The 25,221-nt window shown below is 36.1% G+C and overlaps 2 protein-coding genes across 2 annotated transcripts in view; both read left to right on the top strand.

The window, feature by feature from the left end:
- The window catches only part of LOC129273049 (G-protein coupled receptor 83-like), a 182,573-nt gene that overhangs the window by 26,443 nt on the left and 130,909 nt on the right, over positions 1-25,221 (top strand). The gene's annotated exons all lie outside the window — the stretch shown is intronic.
- Positions 14,492-23,552, top strand: LOC129272582 (uncharacterized). The gene is made up of 2 exons (XM_054909702.2): positions 14,492-15,025; positions 21,243-23,552. The coding sequence occupies exons 1-2, from the start codon at positions 14,608-14,610 to the stop codon at positions 22,304-22,306; spliced, it is 1,482 nt and encodes a 493-aa protein (XP_054765677.2). The 5' UTR covers positions 14,492-14,607; the 3' UTR covers positions 22,307-23,552.

Raw genomic sequence — 25,221 nt, 5'->3', positions numbered from 1 at the left:
TTGCTGTCTGTGTTGTAACAATATGAATCAGGTCAAGAATTATAGTGCTTTCTTACAATAAGACTCAATGTTAATGCTTTGGAAAGAAATCAGGGTTGCACATTAATCTGACAACCATGTCTGGTAATGTTTTTTTTCCCGCCAAAATGTTGTGAATGAAATCGTTCCAGCTATAGAGTTGAACAATCTTTACTCGAAAAGAGTTAAATTGCTCATTACCCTAAAAAGCCCATTGTTATTTTTCCATACAAATTTCAAGCCAGTGTTGCATTGATAATTAACACGGCAATTCAAAGATCTAACTCGTTAATGATTGTTTTTCCCCGCCAAAATGCTTTCTGTGTTGTAACAATATGAATAAGGTCAAGAATTATAGTGTTTTCTTACAATAAGACTCAATGTTAATGCTTCGTAAAGAAAAAGGGTTACACATTTATCTTGACAACCATGTCTGGTAATGTGTTATTTTTTTCCCCCGCCAAAGTGCTGTGAATGAAATCGCTCCAGCTATAGAGTTGAACGATCTTTACTCGAAAAGAATTTAATTGCTCATTACCCAAAAGAGCCAAACGGTATTTTTCCTTTTAAATCTCAGGCCAGTCTTGCATTGAAAATTAACTCGGCAATCAAAAGATCTATTCAATCGTTTACGATTGTTTGTTTTTCCCGCCAACTTGCTGTCTGTGTTGTAACAATATGAATCAGGTCAACAGCTATAGTGCTTTCTTACAATAAGACTCAATGTTATTGCTTTAAAAAGAAAACAGGGTTACACATTTTATCTTGACAACGTGACTGGTATAGGCGTGTTTTTCCCCCGCCAAAGTTTCGTATGTTTGTTATTGTTGATTCTTTTACTCAATGTAATACTCTTTAATAAACCGACATGTGATAGACAAGTCTATTCTGTCAGCAAGTACTACATGCATGAAGCAGGCCAAGTTCGGAATAATAGCGTCTTGTTTAACATACCTATCTTATTGGCTAACATATTCCAAAAGGTGTTGAAAAGTCTAATACCCCAAAAGCCAATTGGTATTTGTATTATAATATTCTCACCAACGCTGCTGTGAATAGTAAAACGGTAATTAAAAGATCATCTCGTTAATAACCATTGTTTCTTTTCCCGCCAATATTTCGTGTTCTCATGTACCATGTGTATACTCTAAGCTGACATACAAGACATGTTCTCTCTGCGGCAAATCACATACCGCACGAAGCAGGTCAAGATCAGGATTAATACGTGTTTTTGTGCAAAAAACCTATCTAAATGACAAAACTGTTAATGCCAATTCTTGTGAAAGAAATCGTTCCAGCTGAGTTGAACGTTATTAACTCGAAAAGAATTAAACGGTTTATAGGCCAAACGGTATTTTCCTTTAACTTTTCAAACCACTGTTGCATAGTAGTGTTGTATAAGCCTACCTAATTGGCTTATTGGAAATTCCTATTGCTGTGAATGAAATATTTCCAGCTTTTAAGTTGACCGATATTTACTCGAAAAGAGTTAAACTGTTTATTACCCAAACGATCGAAAGATTCAACACTGAAACATTGTGTTATCTTCCCTCCAATATTTCTCTTTTTTGTGTGTTTGTTTTTTCCGTTACTCTTGCAGCCAATATCCAGAACATGTTATCTGTGTTGTAATATAAAGCAGATCAAGAATAGTAGTGCTTTGTTACAAAAAGTGTACATGTATGTACATTGTAATTGGCCTTCTGTTAATATATATTCTAGTAGCTGAAAAGTAAAACAGTTGACATCAATGCTTTGTTAGTTTGCCCCCCATGCATATCTTCGCCTTTTCTCTTGTGTTTTTGTCCCCCCCCCGTTTCTTCTTACTTTGGTCTTTAACTTTGATTTGATTGTTTGGTGTCCCTTTACCCGCACGTAGTGAGTATATATACTTTGACACACCGTATAGTTTCCCCTTGAAAAACAAAACTGGTGTATTCTATCATTCTCTAATTTAACCCTTTCTCAACTGCTCGCTGATGGATGCATGGTCACGGCTTTGTCTTATATTCTTTATTTTCGGAGACTCGTTTGAGTTTATTTGAATTATCTTCTGTTTGTTTGTTGATCTTTTGTTTGTTTGTTTGTTTTTTTTTTTTTTTTTTTTTTTTTTTTTTTTTTTTGTTTGTTTGTTTGTTTTTTTTTTTTTTTTTTTTTTTCCTTTCAAGTCATTACTCATTGTATGATTGTATTTGCTTTATCTCCGTTGTTTATACGTTTAGTCGTATTGACAAGCTTTCTCCCAGCCCCCACAGCTATTATATCCTTTTCCCCTTAGGTGGCAAATGATTACCCTCTATGGCAAATAATGTCACCCCTGGTACTGACCTAACTAATGACGATTTCTTGAATGCCTTTCAATCATTAATGCATTCCCATTCTAACGATCGCGACAGTGATTTTGTTAATGATATGATCTCTACTCTCAACTCAAATAATTTGGATTTTGTAGCCCCTTTTGATGATAATGAGCAAGAACAGGTTAACCCTTCCACTTACTACACTGAAAATCAACTTGTTTCTCACTTTTCAAATCTAGATAAGACTGTATTTTCAACGTTCCACACGAACATTAGGAGTATGAATAGCAACTTTGAGTGCCTACGTAACCTTCTTGACCATAGGCTTAATCTAAATTGTTCTGTAATCGGCTTAACCGAAACTTGGCTTTCAGATACACCACACTCATTATATTCCCTACAAGGTTATGACTTAATAGTGAACAATAGACCCAACAGACAGGGAGGTGGCGTTGCGTTATACATTAAAACTGACTTTAATTATACTGAAAAAAATGTCTTAAATCATGTCAATGACTCCATAGAAACAATTTTCATAGAAATTGAATTCGTCGGTAGAAAAAATATTGTAATTGGAATAATATATCGACCTCCTAATTCCAGTCATAATGATTTTTTGTTAAATCTCGAAAACATTCTTTCTAACCCAATTTTACGGAGTAAGGATTGCTTTTTAATGGGTGATTTTAATGCTAATCTACTGAAATATGATTCTGATTCCTTTGTTCAGGAGTTCTATGGAACATTCCTTACGTCATCATTTATTCCACTTATATCTAAACCAACTCGTATTTCGGAACACTCCTCCACTCTAATAGACAACATATTTACCAATATGCATCCTTTTCCACACGCTGGAGTGGTCATCTCTGATATCACGGATCACTTCCCAATATTTGCAAATTTCCAAATTTTACAGCAGACTCAACAACCTCCTAAAATATACACACGATTTTTTTCTGAGGGCAATATTAACACATTCAAAGAAAGACTTGATGAACTAGACTGGGGTAATATTTATAATATGACTGAAGTAAATAATTGTTTTGACGATTTTATGGATAAATTGACTAATTTATTTAATGAATGTCTCCCGGTAAGACAATCTAATCAGCGTAGTAGGAAAAGAAGCCCCAGATCTCCATGGATCACAACAAACTTACTCAGATGTATAAATAGGAAGAATAATCTTTATCTGAAACATAAAGCAAAGCCAACTGTGAATAATAAATCAAGATATTTAAATTACAAAAACACACTGACAGGGCTATTACGAAGAGAAAAAAAGAATTATTTTTCTTGCCAGTTCACGAAATGTAAAAGAGACGCAAGAAATACATGGAAAATTATAAATGAAGTATTGAATAAACATGAAAAGAAAAATTCTGTATCTAAGATACAAATCGATAATAGAATTATTGATAATGTACAAGAAATTTCCGATCACTTTAATAACTTTTTTGTAGAGATTGGCCCAAATTTAGCCAGTAAGATACCAGACAGTAACAAAAGTTTTCATGAATATTTACCTAATCCTAACCCGAATTCTATGTTTTTTGCCCCGGTGGATGAGAGTGAAATTCTTGATATAGTTAATAATTTACATAGCAAACGGAGTTGTGGACATGACGGTTTTGATAATGCCATAACGAAAAATATTATTTCTTGTATTATTGAACCTTTTACTTATATTTGTAATTTGTCTCTGAGAACTGGTGTTTTTCCAAATAGAATGAAATTAGCCAAGATAATACCGATTTTTAAAAAAGGTGATCTTCTTTTAATATCAAACTACAGACCCATATCATTATTATCAACTTTTTCAAAAATATTAGAAAAGATAGTTTTTTCACGTACAATTGACTTTTTGAATAATAACGAAATTCTAACTTGTTGTCAGTTTGGTTTTAGAAAACATCATAATACATCTCATGCTATCTTGTCCCTAATCAACAAAGTAGCTAACTCTTTTGACAAAGGCTCCCATACGATAGGAATGTTTTTAGATTTTTCTAAAGCGTTCGACACAATAGATCACCAAATTCTTTTATATAAACTGTCACATTATGGTATGAGAGGCATTGTGTTAGACTGGTTCCGTAATTATTTACACGAACGCCAACAATATGTTAGCATTGAAAATCATGCGTCACAATTGAGAAATATTAATTGTGGTGTCCCTCAGGGTTCCATACTTGGCCCGCTGCTTTTCATACTTTATATCAACGACTTTAACAGATCCTCGGACTTATTTTCATTTATTATGTATGCAGATGATACCAATCTTTTTCTTTCACACACAAACATAGAAACTCTTTATCAGATAGTCAACCCCGAATTAAACTTTGTGTCAACATGGGTTAAGGCCAACAAATTATCCCTAAATCTAGAGAAAACTAATTTCATGCTATTTAGCAACACATTTAATGAACTACCTTATCCAATTCTAATAGATAACATACAAATAAAACAGGCAACTACAACAAAATTTTTAGGTACATTCATTGATGACAAACTTTCATGGAAATATCACATTAATAATATATGTAAGGTAATATCTAGAAATGTTGGTGTAATAAACAAGCTCAAATGGGTATTCCCCCCTAACATTCTGAAATCTTTATATTCAACATTAGTTTTACCCCACTTGAATTACGGAATACTCGCCTGGGGAAACAGTGCAACATATATGTTAAATAAAGTATTACTCTTACAAAAAAAAGCTATGCGGATCATTTTTTTTTTGTGTGTGTGTGTGTGTGTGTGTATCTTATTCTCTCTCCTTGTCCCCCGTCCATTGTTCTGTTTCTTTTGTTTTGTTTTTTTTTTTTTTTTGTTTTTTTTTTTTTTTGTTATATCATCCATGACCATGCATTTATCTTCCATATGTTCAGCGATTTTCCTACTATTTATGTTCCCTTGATTCGAATGATCATTTACCAAGTTTACATTATATTACGTTATTTACATTATTTACGAATTCGAGAGATCAGCGTCCAACAAGCCTAGCTTCTCAGCTGGTCTCTCTTTTCATTTCACTCCTTTCTTTTTTAACATACACACGAATACTCATGCTTTTAAGAATGTTAAGATTTATAAAATGAGGATATAAGTATCGTATTTTGTTCGTATAATTACCCAATCTTTGCAAATGTAAGGTCGTTACTTTTGTTCATTTTTGTAATTGTATTTATGTATTTGTATTTATGTATTTTTGACTTGTATGTGAAAAATGGAAAGAAAAGAAATGAAATAAATCAATAAATATATAAATATAAATATATTGAAAGGGATATCATAAGTTCCCTGTGATTAAACTTCTGACACTTAGTAATAATATTAAAGTTTCAACAGAAACTTGTCGAACTCACAGCTTTGGCATCTTTGGGCTACAGCCTCCACACAGACACAACCTTGGAAGTTGGACATGCATGGATGATTAGTTATTATATGACAAGGCAGATCCATTTGTTAACCATTCCATATTCACTTGAGGAAAGTGCTCTGAATATATGCAGTCAAAAGCCTCTGCCAATGACTTAATTGAGTATAGGAGGTCCCTGAAATTGAAAAAATATATATCTGTACAAGCCTTAGGTGAAGACCCACTTTATGCTGTGCCTGAAAAGTAGTGTTGTCCATTATATTATATTATCAATGCTATACCTTCTGTAGCAAACTAAAAAAAAATGTTACGTACCCAGCTATGAATCCTCCTAACAATATTATTCTCTTTTTATCTGCAACATTTAAATTTCTCTTTTTTTATATGATAAAGTTTAAATACCATGCTCATCGTACTGTTTAGAATTGGTGGACAAGCAATATACAAACAAGGATAAATGATTTGTTTTTAAATAAGAGAACTGAAGTGGCGTCCTTTAATTTACCATTGCCAGTATGCAGGCAGGTATATTATTGAACAAATGGTACTGTACACTTAAAAGAGGATTATTTTCCTCAAGATTTGTTAAGGGGGGGGGAATATATCGTTGCTAAGGTAAATAGTGTTGCTAGGCAATGGAATTGTGTCAGTAGATAAAGGTACAACTCCTGAATGATTGCCTATCGATAACAAACTATCATAATTATGTTAATTTTCTCAATATTTTTACTCTAAGGCACAACTTCCTCAGCACATTTGGCCGAGATGAAGAGTGGTAACATAGCCGTTGCTAGGGAATATTGTTTCTAGGCAACATATTTGTCTCCATGGAAGCTATAAAATATATAGTCAGTTTGTTGAATGAATATTGTAAACGAGGTTGTAGGCATCTATATAATTGTGTCAGTATTATTGCTCATAATGGACTATTTTCCAAAGATTTGTCCAGGGAAAAGAGTGTGAACATAGTCGTTGCTATGGAAAATAGTCGTTGCTAGGCAACAAATTTGTATCCATGGGTAATATGAAATGGTCATTTTGTTGTTGTTCTATTGAAGACAAGATGCTGCATGTTAATTGATCAGGTATTATTAACTCAATCAACTTTTTCACCACAAAATAGTATAAAGTATGTGTCTTGTACTTATACGTATATAAATGTAGTCAAAATGAACAATAATCACTATAATATGGCGATTTGTTCGATGTGAAGGGGTATTTCAGGGAGAGCTTAGCAAATTCATTTGAGGTTCGCGATAGTTAAAATTGGGGTTTTCAGTTCATTACATTATTTTTCAATAATATTTTATAGAATTTCATTGGTGTAACTTATTTCGTTTAATTTAACCTAGTTAAAAAGTTAAAAGTCAGGTTTGAAATGGAAAAATAAGTGGTTTACTTAAGGAGCTAAATGGTTGCTAAGGAAAGTTATGTTGCAAGGCATCAATTTCTGAGAAAATGTTCATAAAATTCATGCTTAAATGTATTTCAGTAATTCTTCTTACAATATATAGTGGATCTATCGTTTGAAAGTAAAAAAAAATACCTGATAATTTAAATCAATGAGTAAAAAATTAGAATTCACGATAAATATTCAATAAGTATTTAAAATGGGCGTGGCTTATTCAAGGCTGGTTTCCATGGTGATGCTACACATTACGGCATTTTTAATGCCCAATTCCGAAAAATTCAACAAATTTCCTTTAATTTGATGTATGATTTTGCTTTGATCCAGCCGGGGGGATTAAAGTCAAGAAATAAGGCACTTTTTGGCTTCTGGCCGCTCACCTATAATGACCTGTTAGAAAAAAAAATAGTAATAGCACTTAATGAAACTGTCATTGAGCTGGTAGGTGAGGCCAAGTGAAGTGTCGGGATTTTAAAGCCTAAATTGACTTCCCCAATAGGTGCCTGACAGCTTAAGCATATTATTAAACTATAGCTTGTTAAAATTTATCTTTCCATATCAACAAGAGATTTACTGGGATAGTTTGGCTGTTTCGAAAACCGGTTGAGGTTGCGCCTAACGTACAATCGTTCAGCGTGGTACCGCCGACGTCAGACTTTGTGATAGCTAAAAATAAACAAAAAAATAAACAAAAAAAAAAGAAGAAGAAAATATCGGTAATAATTTTGCCCGTCCGCTCATTTATTCGTTGAGTCTTTCGTAACATCATTAGTTCTAACTTTTAGTCATCGTGCTCAAGATGCATCAGCATCGATCGTTTCGTTCTTTTGAATTATTACGGTAAGTTTATTTATTTTTAGCACTCTTTGACAATTTCTTTATATACACCAATTACTGATACCAGTCTATATCGTTTTCATTCAGTGATTCTGATTTTCGTCAGTTATAACAAAAGTCCCACGCACGTAATAATAGATTTACACATAGTTTCTACGGTTGGGTTTTTGACATAGGAAAGTGACGTAGGCGCGTACATCGGGAAAACGGTAGAAATCGTTGGTTACCTGGTGGGTGTTTGATAAAGCTGCTCGTAATAATAATAATGATAATACATAACATTTAGAAGGCGCTTACTACTGGTGTTTCTAATCGTAAGAACTTATACGCAATAGTTGTGCGGAACTTTACGAACAACTTTATTAAACACCCACCTGGTAGCATATTTTTATTTCTGTTAGAAGATCTAGCTGAAACAGAAGTAGAAATGCCAAAAAGTTTTTATGGTGATGATTATGACAGTGATGATCATTTCCGAATGATAAAAGACAACGAATTTTGTTTTGTATTATAGTTCTAGTTTTTCAGTCAGGTATTCAAGTTAAGAGAAACCACAATCGAGCCATTTCATAACATGGAAATTTGTTTATTATTGTAGAATAGATATAGTGCTTAATTTATGCATTCATATTTACAGAAAACGTTATCAGAAGCAATATCAATTTGGTATTTTGTGTTATATGTGTGAAATTATACATGTACATGTACAACAGCTTTGGCAACTTCTTTATATATATATATATATATATATATATATATATATAATATATACATAACATATATATATATATATATATATATATATATATATATATATATATATATAATGACTATACGAAACTGCAGTTACTGAAAAGTGCTCAAGTACATGTACATAGGAGCTTCATGTAGTATAGTAATAGGGTGGAGCGAGTTGCTTAGATTTTAGTTGTACAGACTGTTTCCCCCTGAGGGTTCATCAGCAACTAAATCAAATTTAATGTTGAACTAAAGTACAGTTAAAGAGAACAATAACTCTAGTGCAGTCAAGCAAACAAACAAAAGACACAATGTAAGGGGGATAATGACTACAGTGAACAGGTAATAGCTATTCTTTAAACTGAGTAAGGAGAATTGGGGTAATGTTGGGGTGGAGTGGGTTTGACACATAAGGGGGGGGGGGGGTGGTGTTTTATGGTTAACCATAACCTGAAAGTAAAAATTTCTTCTTGTGTTTACAAGTTGAAATGAGTTCTGTTCTTGAGTTTATCATTGCTGCTTTCTTGGTCGTGATTATGTGGTACTTCTCCCACAGACACAGGTTGCATCTCTTTGTTTTGGGTGAGTAGGGCTGCGCATGTCTTACGATTTTCCATTTGACTGAGTAGGGCGTTCCTTCATCCTTCAGTCTCCATATGTACTCGCTGAGCTTAGTTTGGTGCCGTTTCCCCCGATTGGTGATGCTTGCTTTGTGGTTAGCGTACCTTGTCTTGAATGGTGTTGATGTGAGCCCGATGTACACTTTCCTGTCCCTAGATGTCACTACCTCGGCTTCATAGATGACATTGGTGGCCATGCATTTTCCAGGGATCGGACAGTCTTCTTTCTTTCTGCAGTTGCAGGAGTCCTTGGCTTTGTCTTTGCTAGTGTCTGTAATCTTGTTGTTGTGGGCCTTTATTGCTGTGGCCATGTTGTCCATGCAGCTATAGCTGACTTTCAGCGTGTTTCTGTTGCAGACCTTGTGGAGCTGATGTTCTTTTGGGAAGTGCTGTTCCACAAGGGCTAGGAACTTTCTGCCGATGTTCGTCCGAACATGCTTGCTGTAGGGTGGGTTGAACCATGTTATGTTTCGTTTTCTTTGACGTTGGGTTTCTTTACTGCCGCTTGTTGAATGTCTCGGTGAGTATACCAGCTTGGGCTTGTGTCCAGCGTCTTGAAGTGCTTTCTCGTAGTCTGGTTTGGCACTGTTGAAGATGTTTTCGCTACTGGAAATGTTGGACAGGCGGGTTTGGATGGACTGCGGTATTCTCTTGGTGACATCCGGCGGATGATTCGATTCGGCATGTACATATAGGTGGGAGTTTCCTGGTTTTGAATAAGGTCTGAACTCTTTCTTGGGGAGGTCGAATGTCACATCAAGAAAGTCGACAGTGGTTGCATTAGCATTGGCTGTGATCTGAAGTCCGAACTCTTTGAACTTCTTGCAGAGGTCCTTCTTTATGTTCTCGGCTGCTCTAGGGGATGCATGGACAATCGCCAGGCCATCGTCTCGATATAGGCCAATGTTTGTTTTGGGGATTATGTTGCTGACTTCCGCCAGTATGTATGCGCCTACTAGTTCGCATGTCTCGGCACCGTCATACGAGCCCATGGTGACGTCGAAGAGGCCCTCAGCGTTCGCCTTCTGCCAGGTCTCGTTGTTGTGGAAGAGGAGGGTGTTCTTGGCATGGAAGATGATCTCTTCCTCTGTTGGTGTTATCACGGTGAATGTTTTGGCATATCTTATGGCCTTAGTCAGTAACTTCCGGCTGATTGAGGGGTAGAAATTGACGACGTCAAATGACAGGAATGTTCACCTGGGTCTTGTTGGTGTTCCCTTGAACCATTCTATCACTGCTGTGGTGCTTTTCCATTGATGGACATTCGTTGTTTCACGCACCTTGTCATTGATTATCTGTAACACCTTCTTGGAGATTATACCAACTTCACTTTTGCTTGGGTTGATGAGCCTGCACGTTGGGTGGTTTCGGAAATTCTCTTTGTGGTCTTTGAGGGTGACGTATGCTGATTTCGGGGCGAGCACCTGGATCCTGTCGGATAGCTTGAGGTTGTCTGAAATCACTTTGGCCTCTGTGTTCGTGTTGTGCTCAGCTTGTTGGTCTGACCTCTTGTATGCTGCGGTGACGTTGTCCTTCATCAACTTGTCGTATTCCTGAGGAGCGACCGAGTAGTAGTTGTTTGTTTTGTCTGCAGGTACCAGGATATTTCTTTCGTTGCGTATCCTTTTCAGGTCTTCCTTGAGTCTACTCTGGAGTGGTGAGCTGACTTTACGGAATCTGGTATCTTCAATCAATTTGAGCAGGTGATCCTCGAAGGGCTTCAACTGAGGTATGAATGGTGGGGACTTAGGGCTTCTGAATCCGTAAGTTTCTTTGCGGTTTGGCTCCGGTTGGGGGTTTAAAAAGAAGAACGCCCGCCATCGTAGTCTTTTCGCAAATTCCTCAACTTTCTGTATAAGTCTCTTGATGTATTCGCTGTTAGACGACACTGGTATGTTCTTCGTGCTGTATTTGAAGCTAAACTTGTCCATCCTCAGATTGCAGAGTAGAGTGCTCGACGGAGGGAGCGGAGATAATGACTATACGAAACTGCAGTTACTGAAAAGTGCTCAAGTACATGTACATAGGAGCTTCATGTAGTATAGTAATAGGGTGGAGCGAGTTGCTTAGATTTTAGTTGTACAGACTGTTTCCCCCTGAGGGTTCATCAGCAACTAAATCAAATTTAATGTTGAACTAAAGTACAGTTAAAGAGAACAATAACTCTAGTGCAGTCAAGCAAACAAACAAAAGACACAATGTAAGGGGGATAATGACTACAGTGAACAGGTAATAGCTATTCTTTAAACTGAGTAAGGAGAATTGGGGTAATGTTGGGGCGGAGTGGGTTTGACACATAAGGGGGGGGGGGTGTTTTATGGTTAACCATAACCTATATATATATATATATATATATATATATTTTGATTTATATATATATATATATATATATATATATATATCAAATTTTTTTAAAACCATTGTCTGAACCAAGCTATTCCAAAGCAAAAACGTATTTTAAATGCTCTAGGTGCTTGTATTCAATTCTATATGAACCGTTATCTGAACCAAGCTATTTCTTTAATATCAAATTTTGTTTACATTGTATAGCTCTAGTGATAGTTTATTCGATTATTCAAACGTATAGAGAAATCATCCGAACCAATCTATTACATAACATAACATGTATTTTTGTGTTTGTATTTCAGATATTAAATGCGCCAAAGATCTACACGGCACTAAGCAGAAAGCAAGTCTAGTTCTCGCGTAATTACATAGACATCAGTACACACTACACAATTACAAATTTTGATGATTATCAGACTTATTAAGGTTTTATTTTATATCGATTAGTTTTCTACATTGTCACCTAAAGTTTAGTTTTCAATGCGACAATGGTAGTTTGACTGTCCAGAAAAAAAAAACAGTCCAGGTCGCGCCATACGTAGAATCGTTCAGAATTTTGCCGCGATATTAGATTTTCGGCTAGCAAAAACAAAAACAACAACAACAAATAAATCTGGAATATTCACCCATCCACTGGTTCATAAGTTTTTCGTACGATCATTCGTTCTTGCTTTTTCATCTACTAAAAATGGACATCATGTATCGATCGTCTCGTTCGTTTGCATTACTACGGTAAGTGTAATTTTATCTCAACTCTTTTGACTGTTCCTTTATTCACATTCATCACTGATATAAGTTTTTTTTCACCTGCATAGCAGAGTGAGACTATAGACGCCGCTTTTCCGACGGCGGCGACGACGGCGGTGGCGGCGTCAACACCAAATCTTAACCGAAGGTTAAGTTTTTGAAATGACAGCATAACTTAAAAAAAGTATATGGACCTAGTTTATGAAACTTGGACATAAGGGTAATCAAGTATTACTAAAGATCCTGCCTGAGTTTCATGTCACATGATTAAGGTCAAAGGTCATTTAGGGTCAATGAACTTAGACCATGTTGGGGGAATCAACATCAAAATCTTAACCTAAGGTTAAGTTTTTGAAATGTCATCATAACTTAGAAAATATATAAACCCAGTTCATGAAACTCGGAGAAAAGGTTAATCAATTATTACTAAACATCCTGCATGAGTTTCACGTCACATGACCAAGATAAAAGGTCATTTAGGGTCAATAAACTTTGGCCATAATGGGGGTATCTGTTGAATTACCATCATAACTTTGAAGTTTACGGATCTGACTCATGAAACTCGGACACAAGAGTAATCAAGTATCACTGAACATTCTGTGCGATTTCAGGTCAAATGATCAAGGTCAATGAACTTTGTTGAATTACCATCATAACTCTGTAAGTATATTGGTCTAGTTCATAAAACTTGGACATAAGAGTCGTCAAGTATCACTGAACATCTCATGGTCATTTAAGGTCATTGAACTTTGGCCAATTTAGAGGTAACTATTAGATTGCTGTCATAACTTTCAAAGTTTATAGATGTAGTGTATACAATGTGGATATATGGGTAATCAAATATCACTGACAAGTTTTAGGTCACATGATCAAGGTCAAATGTCAATGAACGTAGTATTGTATCATTATATGAATGGTGTTTTTTGTGAATTATTATTTTATAGTAGTTTCAAAGTCAGCACTACTGCTATATTGAATTGCGTGATGCAGGTGAGACCGCCAGATGCATTCCACTTGTTTATTTTATAATTCGTTGATAACATATGTTACGATATTGAATACCGAACAAATACAGAAAAAATTGATTACATTATTTTTGTTTTTTAATTATCTACACAGAGTAAACAAAACAATACATCTTACATATCTTGATTCATTTCTGAGTTATTCCAAATAATATAATCCAAGTTAGCTGGCAAAGGTTCCTTAAATTAAAGTCCACAATGCTGGCGATGATGAAATTGATGTTGAAACCCGATGAATAATAAGAGTCACTGTAACGAGTTGAAATGTCCGTAAAGACGAAGTTGATGATGATAAACAGTCAATTTTAGCCATCCATGGGTTGACAAATGTTCTGTAGAACAGGTTGATGAACTTGATGAGAACCATGGGCGGAAATCTGTCCCCAAAGGTAGGGGGACCAGGGTCTTGAAAATTTGAGGTTATCACCAAAAATGTTAAATAATTTTAACCCAAACAAAATTTGACAAGCAAAAAAAAAAGTAACAATAATCATTAGGGTCGAGAAAGTGATATTAACTCATTTTTCATTGTTAAAATGTAATTTCTGATAAATCACACAGTCGAAGGACTGTTTTTCTTTTCTCAACCTCTGTTTATACAACCTGAGAAATCACCAACAGATGCAAGGTTTATACATATTTGATTTAACATATCTAAAATATAAGATGACACCACGAAATGGGTGTTTTGAATCAACACCATGCATTTCACATTGGTGGAAAAAACTTGGTATGGTCCTTATAGAACACCGACTGTTGCAATACCATTTATTAATGCTGTGTAAGCTGGGGAGGGGTGAATATTGGCCATGTTGAAATGCCATCTGAGCCCTGTTAATCACACAATGATGCAATACTTACGACCCTCGTCCAGGGAAGTCCCTATAGATTGTATCATATTTATCGACCTGCCCAGCGCAAACATCATTGGTCAGCTCCATACCCGATAGAAACCTACTCGGCCATGTCGACGATGTTCTGTGTTTGATCATTTTTGTTGATTTTGACCTCTACACTTCCTCTTTCGTCTCTTATATTATTTTGGTTGCATGTGTTGGCGTATTGTTAGATGTGAGACATGACTTAAAACTGTTTATATCGGCTCTTTGACCGCCTAGACATCATTCACAACTTGACGAGGAAACATCCACGGTTGCTCATTTTTTAAAATCTCCCACCACCTATGGATCAGGATTTTTGTGAAACTGACCCCATGTTGAACGCCTATGGAACATTTGTGGTGGATAACTCCACTTTTAAGTTAAAAGAGCTACGGTCGAGAAATGAAGGCAAGAGCGACAACGGTGGCGATGACGACGATGATGATGTCCACGGCAATAAGGAATTACCATTTGTTGCATTCCTTGCTCTCGTTGCTCTGGGAATGTGGGTTCCGTCTTCCGATCTCGGCGGTGACATCGGACGACGGAAACACGATAAGGACGTCGACAGCAATATGGACATCGACAACGATATAATCGAGTTACGTGACATCACAGAAACAAAGACGACGGAAATTCAGATGGATGTAGAAGACACACGCGACATTGATTTCATTGCGTTGAACTTTGAGCCTGCTGGGAAAAAGAAGAATTACAGATGTGAGTTTTCAATTGTACCTCTTTTTCGATATTTATGTTGTACTTAAAAAATAAGGTTAATACACCATAAGCTTTAAAACTTAACTGGTAGTCCAAACGATTTTACATTTTTATTTCAGATTTTCGTTTTATGCTTTGCACCCTTTTGCTTTTCTATATAGTTGAGATACACGTCGTAATAATTAGATAATTTGATTTCATTAATTTTTGAAATCATTATCACCACTATAATTGATAAATAGTCACATTATTAGAAGAATACCCCCTCCAACAAAAAAAATATATATATTGGGTGTATACAGGCCGACGTTCTAAGCGGAATAAATCATAAAACGTCGATTCGTGTTTCACAATTCATATTAAAAATATAACGTTAGCAGAGGCATTACTTCCAGGGGGGGGGGGGTCACTATTGATTTCTGTTAACAGTATAATACCGCAATCCAGGAAAGGCGAAATTCTCGGCGAAATTCTCTTTTCATCCTTTATTCAAGTTATCGAAACGATGGTGCTGATTTATGTACATACACTGCAAAAACTCCGATGTTGATTTACTTTGGCAGAATCTAAAAAGTTTGGGATTAAAAAGAAAAATGGAAAGGACCAAGAATAAGTCGTTTCAATTGACGGAGAATTATGTTTTCCAATGAATTCAATCCCTATTTTACAAATGTCGCAGCTACGTTGGTAGATAAACTTCCATCTTGCAAAGACATTTTCAGTGCAGACAGTGAGAACATTCGTGAATTTTATGAAAAAAAAGGTATAAGCCAAGATAAATTTGAATTATTACCTGTTAGTGATCAATTCATTTTTTATGAGTTGCGTAAATTAAATGTATCAAAAAGCACTGGGTTATATTTGATCCCTGCTAAATTTCTAAAAGAAGGAGCAAAGAGTTTGTACAAACCATTAAATTTCTTAATAAATCTATTTATCTTTACTAGCACTTTCCCAGAGGATATGAAAATTGCAAAAGTAACTCCTATTCATAAGAAGATAGATAAAACTGCTGTTGAAAACTATAGACCTATCAGTTTTAAGCATAGTATAAAAATTCTAGAAAAGGTGGTATGTGCTCAGATCGAAAAATATTTTAAAGAAAATGATATGATTTACGAATATCAGTCTGGTTTTCGACATGACTACTCGACTGAGACATGACTTATTCACTTGACTGATTATCTGAGAACTAATATTTCTAAGGGACAATTCGTTGGGATGGTACTCCTAGATCTTCAAAAAGCATTTGATACAGCTAATCATAGCATCTTATTGAAAAAATTACAAATAATGGGTTTTAACCAGGCTACTGTCGCATGGTTCAAATCCTACTTGTCGAATCGACATCACGTAGTGGCTATTCGCGATATTCGTTCCAAAATTATGCCTATATCGTGTGGAGTTCCACAGGGAAGTATTTTAGGCCCAATTCTATTTTCAGCTTATATCAATGACATGTCTATTTGTATAAAAGCTGACTGTAAATTATTATTGTATGCAGATGATAGCGTACTACTTTGTTCAAATTCCAACCCAAAATTTGTTGAGGAAAAACTTGGCGAACAGCTGTCTACATGTGTCGATTGGATGACTGATAATAGATTATCGTTACACTTAGGCAAAACCGAGAGCATTCTGTTTTGTTCTAAAAGTAATTATAAAACTTCATTTGAATTTGAAGTATCATACAATAATAAGATAATTCAGAGGAAAGAATCTGGAAAGTATTTAGGCATTGAGTTGACTAGCTCCCTTTCATTTTCATCTTTAGTAGAATCAATCGTGAAAAAGGCGAATGCCCGTTTGAAATTTCTGTACAGGTATCAAAGTTGTATGGATCAAAAAGCAAGGCGTATTATCTGTTTTGTTCTTATTCAGAGTTTATTTGACTATGCTAACCCTGTTTGGTTTATAGTGGCATAAGCGAACTCGATAAAAAGAAGTTGAAAATTATACAGAATAAAATGGTTAGATTCATTAACTGTTCTGGTCCCAGAACCCATGTTGGCTACACTGAACTCTCTGGAGCAGGTTTTCTTGAAGTCAACAAAAGATCAAAACAGCTTATTTTGCACCACGTGCATAAAATCTATCACGTACCGGTGTGTTGGCTCAGTTGGTAGAGCGTCCGTCTCACAACCGGGAGGTCGGGGGTTCAAACCCCGGCCGCGTCAGACCAAAAGACGTTAAAAGATGGGAGTTGCTGCTACCCTGTTTGGCGTTCAACGATTAAAGGGATAGAGCCTCGTCGATCTGGCGCTGCACAGCGGCTGCCGGGCCCACGATCAATTGGGCAAAGCAAATTTTCGGAGTATTTCATTTCATGTCTATTTCGAACAATAAAATATGGATTTTTTTTTTATTTTTTATAATAGATCGAATCATTACATTGGATCAAACTTTCATCTAGTTACCGATTTACATAACTATAATACAAGAAACAGCCATTTCAACTTTTGCTTACCAGAAAGGGTAGGTAGTACTGGTAACTCCTTTTATTACAATGCTATAAAACATTGGAATTCCCTTCCCAATGATATAAAGGAAACTTTTTGCATTTTAAGAGGAAATTGAAAGAATATATTTCACTTGAGAGTCAAAGAGAAGATGCAAACGATATGCTATACGGTTGATTTAGCCTGAATACTGACCACGTTCTTTTCTCTTCTCTACCAGGTATTATTATTTATTTTACATAGTTTGATTGAAACTTCGATATGTCCTTTCTTCCTATCTTTCTATTTCTTTTATCTCTTCCTTCTATTCTCCTCTTCGTGTTGTTATTGTTATCGCCGTTTTTGCTGTTGTTCTTCTCCTTATTATTTTTCTTCCTCATCCTTTTCTTCCGTCTCCTTCTCCTCCTCCTCCCCTTTCTTCTTCTATTCCTCCTTCTTTTCTTCTTCTTCTTTGTTATATTCTTGTATATATTATATATATATCTTATTTATTGGTAATAGTAAATTCTGATTTTTTTTTTCATTTTTTAAATATGTAAATAGTATAATTTTACCATTTTATTATCTTAATTCTGTATGTCGAGGACCCCACTGGAAATAAGCTTTCGAGCTTTCGTGGGTCATCCAGTGCAAGCCTGTTGTTTGAATGCTACTGTATATATGTTATGGTGACTTGCCAAATAAAATCAATCAATCAAATCAATCAGCCCGGAATCTACACATGTCCACAACAGAGAAGTATTAAAACAACACCAGTTTGGAATCAAACCGATGCTGTTTTAATACTAATTGGTGTTGTATAAACACCTATCTGGTGTTAGACCAAAACCAAACTGATGTTGTTTAACACTTCTCTGGTGTGGACATATATATATTCCGGGCTGGTGGTAAATCAACACCGGAGTTTTTGCAGTGTAATAGAGGAACACATCAGTCACTCGGGTATTACATTTTTTCTAAATTTATAGAGTAAAATGCACTGAGCAAAATATTGAAAATTTCATCAATATTGGATAACAAATAATGAAGTTATTGAATTTCAAAGTTTATCAATATTTTGTGAAAACAGTTATATACACATTGTCATGAATATTCATTAGGTGGGCTGATAATGTCACATCCCCACTTTCCTTTTACTGATGCTATAACATGAAATCATAATTGTTTCATTTTTGTCTCACCTGCATAGCAGAGTGAGACCATAGGCGCCGTTTTTTCGACGGCGGCGGCGGCGTCAACACCAAATCTTAACCGAAGGATAAGTTTTTGAAATGACAGCACTTAGAAAGAATATAGACCTAGTTCATGAAACTTGGACATAATTTTAATCAATTATTAATGAACATCCTGCTTGAGTTTCAAGTCACATGACCAAGGTTAAAGGTCATTTAGGGTCAATGAACTTTGGCCAAGTTGGGGGTATCTGTTGAATTACCATTATAACTTTGAACGTTTATGGATCTGATTCGTGAAACTTGATCATAAGAATAATCAGGTATCACTAAACATCCTGTGCGAGTTTCAGGTCACATGATTATGGTCAAAGGTCATTTAAGGTCGATGAACTTTGGCCAAGTTGGTGGTATTTGTTGAATTACCATAACTTTGAAAGTTGAAATGTCCTTTATTGTCAATGAACATAGTATTGTATCATTATATGAATTGTGTTTTTTGTGAATAATTATTTTATAGTAGTTTTCAAAGTCAGCACTGCTGCTATTGAATCGCGTCATGCAGGTGAGACTGCCAGAGGCGTTCCACTTGTTTTCATACATGTGTAAATGATGCGTCTCCATTATGATGAAATAAGTTGCGGCGATAAATAACTAATGCACTTCATCCGATGTCAATCCAATTGTTTTAGTTCTTGATAGAAAAATGTTGAATAAACCTAATTTCATGTAATAAAATACAAAAGAACAAGTGGGGATACGACATCATCAGCCCACTTGATGAATATTCATGAAAACATGCCTAGAACTTTCACCGGAATAATGCAAATTTTTCAAATTCAATAACTTTGTTATCCGATTTTGATTAAATTTTTAGCATTTTGCTTTGTGAATTTTACTCTATTTATTGAGATATAAATATCTCCAGCCTGGACCATCCCTTTAATGTTAGTTCAATCTGTGCGTATTGATACAATTATTTTACATTCCTTGGTGTCTAAGGATGTGATCTCTTGGATGTTATTTTAACACCTCAGATGTGGTCGTCTCGGGACACCTTATAAGGTGTTAAAACCGACACCAGTATACTGGTGTCGGTTTTAACACCCCACTTTCCCTATATAGTGCGTATACAAAAAACGGGACAGTTTAGAAAAGTCCATCAAAATTTTGTTTCAAATTATGATGTCTATACTTTGATGTTAATAGATTTTCTATTGTCTTATCTTTCAAATGCTTTAAAAAATTAGTTTCGTTCATGCTTGAATGAACACAAGACGTTTTTGTGAAGTGTTAAAAAAAGGCTTGCGCCAAATAAATGCCAGAAATTAGAAAATATTGATCATCAGACTTCTTGCTAGTTTTTTTATTCAATTTGCTCTCATTGTTTTATTTCTACATCAATTATGTTTATACGTCGTAAATATCATTTTTTGGATAATTTTACATATCTGTCCATGAGGATGATGAGGTCGATGGTCGTCTAGGGGTCAAATGATGTCCATCATTTTTTGTTTTTGTTCAACTTGCTCTGATTTCTTTATTTCTGCATAAATCGTGTTCATATTTGGCACATAATCCTTGGGTAATACTACATGTGTATCCATAAGGATGATGGAGTCAAATGTCCAGGGGTCAAAAGATTATAATGCATATTTTAATTATCGCGAAATCAGGCTAGACTTTTGGTTCGCAAACCACCTTGTTTCATTTGAATATGTTATCTTTTAGCATTGAATATTCTTTCATGAGTAATTAAAAAATTGTCAACCTAAGCAAGGAGATATCCATTATTAATGGAAAAGCTTGTAATTATTCATATCCTTTTATTATGTGCGACAAAGGTTATTGTGCATTTGAAAGACATGAATCTTATTGTCAAGGGGACATTGATTCCTTGAACAAGTCAAATTGTGTGCTTGACAGGACAATATTAATTCTAACAGAAGGATTCATGTCGTTCAAAGGCACCAAAACCTTTGCAGCCCACAATAAAAGGAATTGATCAAATTCAAGCTATCTCATTAATAATACGAATCCTCTTACTTGGGTTGACACTTTTATGTTTTTACTTATGAAAAAACATTCAATGCTAAAAGATTACACATTTTAACACCAGCAAAATAATTTCAGTAAATGAATAGATTTGTAAATGGATTTTGACAGCATAATTCGAAAATTACGGAAGAGATAATGAAAAGAAGTCTGATCAGTAACTGCCATTTGGCGCAAGCCTTTTTTTAACCCCTCACAAAAGTGTTCCTTGTTCGCTCAAGCATGAACGAACTAATATTTTTTAATGGCATTCGAAAGATAAGACTTTAGATCATCTATTAACAACACAATATAGACATTTTGATAGAATTTTCAAAACTGTCCCGTTTTTTTTAATACGCATTGTAGTGTACCAATTTTACCTTGGATCATTCTTAGTTCGGTCTGTACATGATAATTTAATTACATAACAATATTCTTGTCTGCACTGAACATTATGAATGCATGGAATAAATGTAGTTCTAGGCTCTAAGCTTGTGATATTGACCAAGGGGCACATCCTCATTTTTGATTTCCGGTTTTGCTTTTCAGGGTGCTGGAAGAATATTTTCCTTGAACTTGCCTCTATATTCTACCTTGCCACACTGACCTTACTTCTCGCAGTAGACGGCGGTACGTACCTTTTCAACTTCTGGGGGTCACCGAGTGAACTGCTGTACATGATCTCCTATGCTACCTTTACGCTTCAGGTTTTCTTAGGTCCTCTGTATGCCTTGCTGAGACGTCTGTCAGCATTTGTCCACGGTCATCAACCATCGCAGTGTCCACTGAACCGGAAGTACATGCTACGGAGGATTCACGCGTTACGCTCGTCCGGGAAGAACAATCTCTTGAGGCCGTTCTTTATGTTGGTCTTCATCAGTTGGCCATTGGCTCAGGCCATCGTGAGAGCTGTGACATCGGCGATCGTCCATCACAAATGCCATCTGATGTACTTTCTATTCAGCGATATAACCTCGGCGTGGTCTTTGGTAGTTTATGGGATCTTCTGGTACGTCATGTACATCGAGCGCGTGTCGCTGCACCACGACCTTAACCGGGTGGTGCGGAATGTCCAACGCGCGTCGTTGGCAGAAGACGTTGACGCGGCGCGTCGTGAAATACGACGCGTCCACCGCGACTACCTCATTCTACGAGAGCTGATGGGCATCTGGATGGCAATGACCATGGTGATAACATCTTGGGGACTATTGACGCGACTCTCCTGGGATTACGCCATCTCTGGACAACTCCTCCAGGATCATTCTCAAAGGCAGGCCAAACTGTACCTTGACATAACCATCTGGTCGGAGAAGATCATGCTCATTGCATTTCCTTGCCTCGCCCTTGGTGGTATCAATCTGGAGTACCTATGGCAGATGTTTTATCACGCCCTTGAGAGGATACGGTCCTACAAACAACATGCTTTCTGGATGGCTATTCAGCTACACGTAACAAACATAAATCAAATCGGAAGTCCGGAACTCAAATGGACTCTCGTCTTTGCTTTGATCGGGCCCTACTTGACCATTCAGTCCTCATGGTCTAAGATGGAAAACAACCTAAATCTTGACTTCTGGAATGGACCTTTTCCGAGCAATTGTTCGGCGGGTTAAGCCACTATCCCCTCTAATTTTGTGAGACGGAACAGACGGACGCTCTTCCAGCTGAGCCAACACACCGGTTATGCCAAGTCCTAAACCATTTATATAATAGGTCGTGTTAGACCAAGTAGATCGAAAGGTTTTTTAAACTGAAATTAAAATGGTTGATTGGCTTGATAGCAAACAATGATTCGTAAAATAAATTTGTTTTAGACGAACTAAGAGACCATTTTGGATGAGGCAACGCGGATATAGATCAAGTGGAAATTCACTTTAACAAGATAGAAATAATGACACTGAATCTAAAATGTCTTCCATTACATATCACTTCTTTATTCAACCGATGTGTAATTCCAATCGCGGGTATCCACACATAATAATTTGACATAGACTGACACTAGTTTTGGGCCCCTAATTCTGTGGCAAACTATGTATCAAATTTGTAAGCAGTCGTAAATATATTCACCATATTCATAGATTTATTCAGGGCCCTGCTTTGATATCATGCATGTACAGCGAAATGATCCGGCTTCTAACAGAACCGATAATTCTATTAAATGATAAATCTGCATGGTATCTTTTAAAAATAAATCATATATCATTTTGCAAATAGACTCGATGGATTGCCTATTAAATATAGTTTAAGTTAGCAACGTTCTTGGAAAACTTATGCTTTTACTTCTTATATGTTTTTGTTTGTTTTTTAAACTCTTTTTTATCAAATGAGAGTTAACATCGAATGCGACTATATTCCTATTGCTAACACGCCTACTTTGTTGGATACTATAATTCTCACTTACATAGTAAAAACGCTATTTAGATTTTTTTACACAATGCTGTTTACTGTAATGAACTTTACAGTTTCAACAAGTTTATGAAATCTCAAACAAGAAGTTTAATTTTTTTAATACTTTATTCTTAAACAAATTATGCATGGTTGTTTAAACTACTGTATGGTGTATATGGTAAACAGTGTTATATAAAAGGAAATAAACAGGGTCTATACTGACCACCGTCTTTAATGACTGGACATTTCACACCAATTCGCACATCCCGCATATTCTGTCATACTGCTTCACTTACCAAAGTCGCTCATTAATATTACAATGTTGGCGCGTTTCTTGAGGTGTGATAGCGAGTTTTCGCAATCGCGAAGAGATGGATTCTACAACCAACATTGTAGAACCTCCATTGAAGATGTTCTTCAAATCACAACGAACAGCTGAGAGTTCTTTGTCGAAAATTGGTGAACCGCGACATCTCGTCGGCGGTCATCCGAACCGTCGTATCAGTCAATTTTAGTCCAAAATTTTTTTTTGAGATTTTTGAGATTTTTGCAGAAAATTAAAGTTCAAGTCCTACTCTATTCATAACTAAATTTCTAGGCAGCAATTTATTTTATTTTCTGAGATATGAGAGGATTTTCACGGCGATGCCATACATTTTTTTAATAAAATGCGAAAATCCCATTGGAAACGTGTACTGTAACAGAGCGATACGACGTTTTGACTGACCGCGATTTCAATGCGCGCGGTCAGCCAAACTGTCGTATCGGCCACCTGCACTGCATTGACTTTGCACGTGAAAAGCGATACGACGTTTTGACTGACCGCGCGCATTGAAGTCGCGGTCAGGGTTGTTGAATTCCCTATGGCGTTTTTGTACGGGGGAAATCTAAACCGCTCAAACCGAAATTACAAGCATGTAGCTCTTTTGCGATATTTTCTCTGATCCCTGCTTTTGTGTAAAAATAAGGATACCATTGTCAAGCAATTGTCTTGGTCTTTCCAACCATGTATTTTTCTAGCAATGAATATGTTTTAAGGCTGGGGAACTGAATGTGAAAATTATAGTAAACTTTGAAGTCGATTTTCTCTGAAATGGGTTTGCACCGTCGTATGTGGATACGACGGTTCGGAAGACCGCCGACGATCTGATCGGCGTAAGATTCGGAGCTGACAAAAAGTTGCACAAATGTCGTTTGGCATGCACAGTCACGGATGACACTGCTCTTTTGATTCACCGATTTTCGACACAGATAGTTTTGTCATGAAGGGATTTTGACAATAGATGTTCTATGGTGTAGAGTTCGTCTTCGTAGCGATTGCGAAAACTCCTTGTTGCCACATTAATTCCCACCGGTGAAACCGAATACGAACCGGTAAACTTTATTACATTATGTCCAATGACGTGCCATCAGTCGAATTGATGCGAGTTTTGTTGGTACGCCTGTATAACCGAAAACTCCCTTGAACCAGAACAGGGGCGGCGCAAGGGTATTTTAATAGGGGGGGGGGGGGGTGAAGACGATGGACCGATGAAATCAATTTTTATCACTTAAATATTATGGGGTGGTATAGAGATGTACTGCCCATGCGTATTTTATACGCTCTTCCTTCTTTCATCTTCTATTTTCACCTTCCCTTCCCATTTTTCCCTTTTTTGTCACTACTTGAAAAATCACCGGGGGGGGGGTCGCCCCTTCCCTCTTGTGACCCCCTGAATTTAATAGCGTTTGTATGATGGGTTAGATCCATTTTCTAGTTTTCATTCGAAGGAAGAATCGCTGTTTGGATAGAAACATATACCGTGAATGCAAACACAGCTTTATTTGCAGAACCACAAATTTGGAGTAGGACTCTGTAGTAAACGTTTTTTTTACACACCAAAATGAAAAGTAAACATAGCATTCATATCAAACTCCTTGGTCCGTATTCTGAAGTCGGGTTTAATTTAAACTCAGGATTAAAGTTGTGGTTTAAGTGTGGATAACCAATTGTTACTTAAATCACTAACAGTAGAGATATATTTCAGCTCATTTTGGCTCTCAAATCATTCATAATTGTGTAGGAAGTATAAATAGATTATTGTCTTCACCATCGATGAATCAGGAAAGAGCACAATAAACATAAGAAACATACAACTTA

Source organism: Lytechinus pictus, chromosome 12 (assembly GCF_037042905.1).
Source record: "Lytechinus pictus isolate F3 Inbred chromosome 12, Lp3.0, whole genome shotgun sequence".
Lineage (NCBI taxonomy): Eukaryota > Metazoa > Echinodermata > Echinoidea > Temnopleuroida > Toxopneustidae > Lytechinus > Lytechinus pictus.
This window is presented reverse-complemented; position numbering and strand designations above follow the sequence as displayed.